Source organism: Cebidichthys violaceus, unplaced genomic scaffold, assembly GCF_023349555.1.
Source record: "Cebidichthys violaceus isolate CVI_PGR_0920_01 unplaced genomic scaffold, fCebVio1.0.p SCAF_31, whole genome shotgun sequence".
Lineage (NCBI taxonomy): Eukaryota > Metazoa > Chordata > Actinopteri > Perciformes > Stichaeidae > Cebidichthys > Cebidichthys violaceus.
In genome coordinates, this window is record NW_027176495.1 from 2930701 (window position 1) to 2939973 (window position 9273).

The window sequence follows — 9273 nt, forward strand, 5'->3', positions numbered from 1 at the left end:
CCGTTCCCACAGGTGTAAGGGGGCGTGGCCCGGTGAACAAGGGGGAGGAAAATCAGAGGGGGTTTTGGTTTTGTTTGAGGACAGGAGGAGTAAGGTTGGAGCTGTGCAGCACGCCGAGGAGAGAAGACCTTCGGCTCCTTTCTATGGCGTCACCTCGACGACTGCGGACAGAATCCCGTGTGCTGAGGAGGTGAAGAGGGAGCAGACCAACACCGGAACTTATTTCTCTCTCAGACATCCGGTGAGTTTGAGTTCTGCCTCTAACCGGTTCATAGTTCTGCATTCTGAAGGAGTAGTTGAGTGACTGGTTCTGGAGTGAACAGGGTCGTTCTCATGAGGGATTTAAAGTCGACCCGTATTATTTTCACTTCCTCTCTTCACCGGTTGGTTCTTACTACCACAGTAGCCATTGAACTTTACTTGCAACTAAAAATGAAGCTGATTGTTGTAAGTTCTTTAATTATTATCTAGTTAGAGCCCGAATGACAAAACATCAGTTTTTACTTAAACATGAAATGTGTGCGGGACATTTAAAAGTTGCGGCGCTTACTCAGAACCACAAATGTCAAGGTCATATTTCAGTCAGGACCTGAGCGATGGAATGAACGTGTGATCTGAGGAAGAAGGGAGATCCAGTCTGTCTGACATTCAATGAAATGAATTCAATGTTTATTCAAATCTTCACTTAAGGCATTTATGAGACACTGCATAACAGACAAAACACAGACACTTGGGGACGTCGGTACTAATCAATTCTCCATTGTGTCGTGGCAAGTTGGCAACCTGAAAAATCTCTCACTTGCATATAATAGTAATTCATAACGAGTGTAAACTTAAATCAGTCCCTAATACTTTCCCATGGGAACTAAATGACATCACACATTCAAACTGATAAAAAAAGAAGACATTTCTATATATTAAAGTATGCACTTCTAGCAGTGTATTACAGCCACATTAGAAAAATAAAACAAGTATTACACACACACACATGCTGACTAATAGTGTGATCTTCAAGTAAAAACACGAGAAATGGGCTAATTTCACAGTCGACAGTAAAAATCAAAAGGAACGTGACCAAGAAGACCCAGAATGATTTGAACTCAGTAAATGAATTATTTGTAGAAATTACAAGTTTGAGAGGAAATGAATCTTTGAACATGCTCGATTACAATTTGTAATAAATGTCAACCAATGCTCCCCCCCCCCCCGCACAACTTAGTCTTAACCCTTTGTAAGTACGACTGTGCTTTTACTTTAACCAGGTGACGACTGAAGATTCTTCATAATGTTTATAATGTTTATAATGTTCCCGATCACAACCCTGAGGGCTCAAGACTGGACTGACTTAGTTAGGTTAACACAACCTAATGATCCATATAGTTCAGGAAGGGAAAAACAACTCCAGTATTATTAGATAGCACTTTGCTAATAGAACATGAAGGCATGCCATGACCAGAGCTCGGCCCCAATGCAAACAAAGCTCAATATTGGCCCTTATGAGGACCCATCGTTACTTAAAGCTGCACTGTGTAGCCAGCTAAATGTCATCCTCTATCAGTAACATTGAAGCTCTGGCATTAGATTTTTGGCACAAAACTAAAAAAAATTTAACTTTAAAAGAAAAAAGAAGCAAATCCCCCTTATAAAAAACAAACCTATATATATATATATATATTTACTACACAGTGCAGCTCAACAGCTCAGGCAGAAGTGTGCACATGTGTATCCTCACAGGAATAACCAGATGTGTTGTAACATGAGAGGGGTTGTTGTAATTAGCAGAGTGGGGTCAAAGGGCTTCCACAGTAGACGTCCGTTTGTCCCAACGCAAAAAGCAGAGTAGAAAACAAATCCACTCCATCGAAATATTCAGAACAAATTGTGCGAGATTCTACAAATAAAACAATTAGCAGCCTCTGAAGACATCTGACAACACTAAACGTCTGACACACACGGAAACGATATAAAGGCTCTGTGGAAAAAACAAGTTGCTGGTAGCTTAGTTTTGCTGAGTTCTATTTTTATACAATCTCAAGTTTGTAGCACGAGTGTAGAGTCTGCCCTCCCTCCCTGGACATGTACTGCATGTCGACGGCCGTCTCTTTTCTGTGAGTCGGAGCGCCGACTCCCATCCCTTTCCTCACTTCCGCCCCGTCGTCGTTGCCGGTCATTGGAACTTTGACCCATCCGTCCGTGGCCAGGCCGTGTTTCTTCTGATGCCGCTTGTAATTGTCCCAGTGGCCGGTCGTGTAGCCGCACTCCTGACACTTGTACGGCTTCTCTCCGGTGTGCCGGAGCATGTGGCGCTTCAGGTTCATGCTCTGGTTGCAGCTGTAACTGCACACGGCACACTGGAAGGGCTTTGCCCCCGAGTGCACCCGCTGGTGGCGCTTCAGGTTGGCGAGGTTCCCGCAGGCGTAGTCGCACAAATGGCACTTGTAAGGTTTCTCTCCCGTGTGCACCCTGTGGTGGCGCTTGAGGTTGTCGAAGTGCGCCGAGGCGTAGTCGCACTGTGGGCACTTGTATGGTTTCTCGCCGCTGTGAGTTTTCATGTGGCGCGCCAAGTGGTTGGGGTAGTGCGTGAGGAAAGGGCAGGCGGCGCAGGTGTACACCTTGTCACTGCGCTCGCCGGGGCTGTTGGGAGACGACGACGCGTCTTTAGTCAGCATCTCCAGGGTGCACTTGGCACAAATCTGGGCCGAGGTGCCGTCCTCGTCCTCCAGGACGATGCCGCACAACCGGCAGGTGAAGGGGAAAAGTGAAGAGGGGAGAGCGGCGCCGTCCGCTGCGCCCCCTCTGGTCGCCCTGCTGCTGCCGCCGTCTGCGGTGTTCAGTCCGGGTGGAGGCTGGTGGCCTGGAGCTGGGTTAGAGGCCGGTATGGGGGGTGGCGATGCCCCCTTTAAGCCATCGAAGGCTGACAGGTAGTCATTGTTCTGGGCTCCCAAACTCAGATTTGAAGTTGGCCTTGCAACTTCTGAAACTTGAAAAAAAAGAAAAAAAAGATGACAGAGTTATTAGATACCAAATGACTGATTGAGGCTTCATGGAGTCACAACATTAAAAAAGCAAACAAAAGTAGTCCTGAAGATGAAATACTGAATGAAGGACATGATACATACCCTTGGCTGAAGTACTAGACACTTCTTCATTGGGTCTTTGTCCAATCACGTGCCTCTTCAGGCTGTTTGGGCCACTGGCGGGTCGCGGCGGGACGTCCTGCCGCAGCCCCGCAGAGGGCACATGCATCCGCTGATGCCTCTTGAGGTTGCCAAGTGAGCTGCAGGCAAACGTGCAGATGTCACACTTGTACGGTTTTTCCCCGGTGTGAATGCGCAGGTGTCTCTGCAGGTTCACCAGCTGGGCCGAGGCATAAGTGCACAAGGGGCAGTTGAAGGGCTTCTCCCCGTTGTGCGTCTTCATGTGGCGCTTCACGTGGTTGGCGTAACGCGACGAGAAGCCACAGAGGTGGCACGAGTGCAGTTTGGCCAATTTGTCCTCAACTGACAGCTCTTTGTCACTCATCCCGTTTCCCAAGCCTTCGCCGTCGAGCTGCAAATGGGCAGCCGAGCGCATCCCGCCGATGCTCCCGAAGGGGGAGCAGAAGTCCGTGCTTTTGGCCTCCCGGGAGGCTTTGCAGCACCTAAGGCAGTACGGACCGACCAGGTCTATGCCAGGCCCCAGAGGTTCATCGCGGAGCTGTCCGCAGCCCCTGCAGGACAGGTAGGGCGGAAAGGTGGGCTCGGACTGAGCGGCGCCGCCCTCGTCTTCCCTGCCGGTGTCGGTGGTGCTGTGCGAGTTGTCTGTTTCACTCTCCATGCTGAGCTGGCTGTAGGCGGGGCTCTCCTCATCACCCAGAGGATACACAGAGAAACCGATCTCAGCAGCTACTTCTGAACAGGGACGACAACAGAAAAACAGCTTTCAGAACAAAGACCCCCACAAACAAGAGCACATGTCTATAGCACCATCATTCAAGCTGCAATCTTTCACACCACGGTTCACAGTTGTAACGGTCCTGAATCCATCTTTATATTCTACTGAGTACAGCCCTTGTTCAGGTAAGGACAGTAAGATCAAGATCAAGACAAACAGCCGTCACACATCTATTATACACTGAGACTATTTGTATTGTTCTCTAAGTCGAACAGGAGGAGTAACATAACTATTAGAAAACTCCAAAACATCTCATTTACAAATAATTGATTTGTTTGTAATAAATTGTGAAAGGTTCAATGTTAAACTCACTTAAAGCATTTATGCGATCACTACATTTGTCATGTTCACGCTGAGTTTTACCGAGACGCTCACTAACATACAACGGAGGTCAGACTCCTGAAGGCACACATCCACCTCACTCGTCTCTGAACACGTCTCTGAACGACTTCAAACAGCCAGCGACGGCGAGCGGCGACACACAACGCCCCTCGGCTTCCATCAGAGAGTGAGAGGACTTCATTACAGACAGAGTCTTCACAGCAGAGACACATTTCATACTCACTGTGCTCCCTGCAAGGTCAACCGGGTCTGTGCTGCTTCAGGCGATAAAAAGAAAAAGGAAAGACTTTCTGCAGAGGACAGGAAGGAAAGCTTCAAGACGGAGAACTCGTTGGGCTTCGGTGTCTTCTTCCGAAAGTGAACCAGGGAGCCAGAAGAAAAGCAACCCTCCTTCAGACGCCGAGGCAAAAATGTGAGGAAGGAGAGTCGACGCTGCCCTTTTATCTGCCCCATGGAAACCCCTCGTGGATGATTACCGAGCCTAATGGTAATGATGATGACTATAATGGTGAGGCTGCTGCGGCTGATGATAATGATGATGAGGGTGGATGATGATGATGATGATGATGATGGTAGATGATGATGATGAGGGTAGATGTAGATGATGATGAGGGGGAAATGGTAGTGGGAGCAGAGGCAGCAGCAGCAGATGATGATGATGATGATGATGATGATGATGATGATGATGATGATGATGATGATGAATAAATGCCCTCTTATAATGGTGTCCTTGATGGTAATGGTCCTGTTTTTATGACCCTTATATAATAATGGAATGGTGTCTCAGCTCCTTTCTCTACTTTTCCATTTTTCAGATCATTCTCTCTGACAAAGAGGCATGCTGGGAAAAATGAGCTGCTACTTCCATTTCTGTTTCGGTGGCACGGAGGAGCAACGCTGACAAACACTGTGAAAACCTACCAGTCCTCTTTGTGGAGCGGATCCTTTAGAGGTACGACGATTCATTCAGTGTCTTCAGCAGGAAGTTCAAATATGGGCTTTTACAGAACATAATGACTCTATTGTCCTTCCACCATGAAGGTGTGGTTCACACTGTGGAGTCAATTGAAAAGTGCTATAATGATCAGGCTGTGTGATTCTCCCATTCCCCTTTATGTATAATCAATACTCATCTATCACACGTGGGATACGATGTGGAGGAAGTGTACCAACAGAAACAAGCAGGAAGGTGAACCTGCACCTGGAAACAGTTCAGACTGTCAGAGGACGATGTGTCCCACCGAGAGAACTGCTCTACTTATGAACACAGTCAGATAAAGACAGACGAGCTGACAGCGCCGCCTTTTAAAAAAACTCGAATGTATTTACACTCTGTAATCACGGTTACATTAAAATGACCTACTTCACACGTGGGATTACCAGGATCATCATCGCTGTATCAGAGTCATGAGCAACGAGTTAGAAGTCTTTAAAGTCAAACTAATGTCCCGATGCTGTCAGTTACTCAGAGGTGGTCTGCTGTCACTGGAGTAGCGTTGAGCCGTTCCCTTTAGGAGGAATGTGGCTCATGAGTTTATTCTTTTTACTCCACATCAGAATGTCCTGATATTGTTACTGTAAGGTGGTCTGTGGAAGCAGGACATTTCCTTCTAATGCTAATCTTTAGAGGGAACATAGCTGATGACATGTCAGCATGTCCTCACGCTGAGGCGGTCCTTCACTCTGAAGTGAAACAGGATGATTCCCTTCAACATGAATTTAGAGGGAAAGTACGTCGGTGCATGAAGTCTCATTTATTTGCCATTGTTCACGTTGTGTAATGAACAATGACAGATTAGTGGTTTATCCTGATCTCATTCTCCTACTTGTGCTCATCTAAATGTTGTATGTAATATATAGGCGTGAGGACCTTCTTCCACAGCCAATGCTCTGCCTGGGTTATTGTCGCATTGAATGAAATCATGCAGTTATGCGCATTCTATTTCCGGCTCTCAACTTCCTTGACTCAATTTTCATTTAATACAGTGGATCATGGAACAAGCAGATGTTTTGGTATGCAGAACTGCACGTGTTCATTCAATGCAACAACAACAACACAAAGCATTCAGCACTGGCTGTCAAAGAACGAACTCACACGTATCACAATACATTGAAGTACAAGTACACCAGGAAGACCAGGCAACAGCCCTAACTGTCAGTTCTTTACACGTGATCAAAGACAGGTCAATTATACTTCATGCAAGGACCAATGTAGCCCATTGAGTGACACTGAGGTGGTTTATATTATTATTATTATTATTATTATAATAATTGTGTTCATGTATTATTGACAGACTGCCCATCACGTCCACTGGAGTGTTGTTTCTTTTGAAACCGGTTCTTACTCGCTCCAGAGACGACGCTGGCTTCACTGCAGTGATGGTCGGGTTCATCGTGAACAATCACAGGAACGAGTGTTTAGTCACAAGGCAGCACTGGATGCAGTCAATAAAACTATTTCAACATTGCTTTGTCTTGAACTATCATGAGTGTGATGTAATGAAATGTAGCAGCTGCTCTCCAGTTGTACATTTATGACAAAGCAGCGGCTCGAGCGCTTGCTGTTTCCACGGTAACGTTGACCACGGACTGACATCTTGATTAGAACTTTAAATGCTTCATCGTTTCCTTAAAAAAATGGTTTACAAACCTGAGAATTTGTCCAGGCCTAGAATCTTGTGGTCATGATCAGGATCACCAAACTCGAGGTCTTGTCCTAGAAGGAAGTCTGTGTCTAAGGTGAGGTTTCCAGGAGCTTCAACGGCTACTCCATCTTCAGAATCCACTGCAGTCACAGAAACGAGCAGATCAGCATTTGATGACGATCATTTCAGTTTTAATCAAGTCGCATGAAAATGTCACAGTTATTGGTGACTCTTAATGAAGCAGAAAGCAGAAAGCAACATTTCAGAGAAACTCCACAGCAACAGATTTGGGGGCTTGGTCTCCCTCAGGTTTCACTCAGTGTCAATAATAATAATAATAATAATAATAATAATAATAATAATAATAGCATTGTTCTTTCCTGCAGACTTTACAAAATGCTTTGTTTGGATCTCCTAAAGCACCACACTGCTCCCGCTCCCTGCCGTTTGGCTGGTCACCTGTCCTGGGACACCAGCCTCCATGCAGGTGTTGCAGTTGTTTAACTATTCGGGGAACAACTGTACAACTGTAGAATTAAGCTTAGTAATAATTAAGTTGAGTAAAGCATGCCAACATGGGTGTATCTCTGCTGGTAACAATCCTCTCAGTGACACTACAAGGTCATCTGTTTAACACACTCTTACTTCCCTACAGAGTGCAAACACCGTCTTATGCACAGAAACAGATGAACTGCTTACAGTTGACAGATGGAGCTCCTTTACTGCAGTTACAGCTAATGATGCCTGAAATCCTAACTTGGTCTCTCAAGCCTGATGGAATCCAAACAGAGACCACACAGCTGGCACTGATCAGGGCCAACTCAAGGGCATCTCGCTCATCAGGACTGCTGAGCAAATCCCTGAGAAACGGCACCATGCTGCCATCTAGTGGTCGTTTGGGTGTTTGACACGATGACGATAATATATCAGGTGGGACGGTTCTCAAAACCACATCAAATCTAATTAGATAATAGGTGCAAACATAAACTATCTCACTAGTCTATGCTGGTCAAGGGAAGCCTTTGTGTTATTACTGCATGACAATAACATGATGTTTGCTATTAAGAACATACCTAACAATAACCAGCACTGAGTGACTGAGGATCTGATCTCTTAACGTGAACGTTTTTACATCTGTACACCTCTCACTTTATGAATTTTAGACATGACTTTACATACAGTATGCACATTTCCAAAATGATTTGAATGTATGCAGAATGTGAAACATTTCCAGTACTCAAACAGCCACGCCTGGTGTCCAGATGTGAGCAGAGAAAGAGGACACAAGTAAACATTCAAAGGGATTTAATCTAAACGTGAAGCCTCAGTTCCTGTATGTTTAACCAACGCACCAATGTAAAAAGATCTTTGAATACCTACACTTGACTGGCTGTGGATTCTGTTGTTTTTTTCTTGGCATCTTCCAGACAGCCGCTCTCTTTTTTGCAACGTCTTCTTGCAGACTTCCAAAACCATCAGCTCATTGTCCTCCGATGGAAAGGTGTTCTCCCGTATTTCTATAGATGAAAGACAAAATCAATTCAAATCAATTAGTCGTAGTTGTTATTTTCGTAGATGAATAGTTTATTTTTTGGGGTTTTAAATTCAAGCCCAACATAATTTCCTCAAGCATAAGGGGACATTTTAAAAGTTACCAACAGTCCTAAACTCACATGAATATCAGAACAGAATAATAAAACCAGAAAATGTTCAAATTTGACAAGTTGGACCCTTGAATTTGTGGCATTTTTGCAGAGTACATAGAGTACATACAGAGTACATAGAGTACATACAGAGTACATAGAGAACATAAACGCTTTTAAACAACAACCGTAGTCATTTCACAGAAACACGTGTAGATTGTCTAGCTCGTGCACGTCTGTTAACAATAAATGCTATGAACACATGAGTCACTGATTCAGAGCCATGAGTCTTGCTGCAGTGTTTCATTCTTCAGCATATCTATTGTGTCTCAATGAAGCCAGTTGGCGGACGTTACACACAGTGCAGTTGATGAACTAACATCACAGGAAACAGATGTGAAACGAGTGGATTTCCTGGACTTGGTGTATTTACGCTGCAAGCAAACACAGATTCCACCATTAAGTAGCTAACAGCTATCGGGCTACTTTACCAAAATGGCTAACACGTTAGCTCTGGTGCTGCAATCGGACAGAGAGCAATCAAGCGAATCAGCTAGCAATTTAAAACTGAAAGATGTCTTCATGTAGCTTACAGCTAACAGATGGGGTCCCTTACAACATGAAATGTTAGCAAGATTTGGGGAAAAACTGACTGTTTGCAACCTAATGAGTGGCTGAACAAGACGCGTCCTCATCAGCACGTAGTAATG

At 45.1% G+C, this 9273-nt stretch overlaps 1 protein-coding gene across 2 annotated transcripts; it reads right to left on the minus strand.

Annotated features, from left to right (window-relative positions):
- Window positions 1-642: 642 nt before the first annotated feature.
- znf513a (zinc finger protein 513a) lies at window positions 643-8430 on the minus strand. Of its 2 annotated transcripts, XM_068724688.1 has the most exons (4): window positions 8301-8430; window positions 6926-7060; window positions 3120-3890; window positions 643-2980 (listed from the first exon to the last, which is right to left on the minus strand). In XM_068724688.1, the coding sequence occupies exons 1-4, from the start codon at window positions 8338-8340 to the stop codon at window positions 2022-2024; spliced, it is 1905 nt and encodes a 634-aa protein (XP_068580789.1). In that variant the 5' UTR covers window positions 8341-8430; the 3' UTR covers window positions 643-2021. The 2 variants fall into 2 exon arrangements, with proteins under 2 accessions (XP_068580789.1, XP_068580790.1); XM_068724689.1 differs by lacking the exons at window positions 6926-7060; window positions 8301-8430 and adding an exon at window positions 4499-6911.
- Between the last annotated feature and the right edge of the window lie 843 nt (window positions 8431-9273).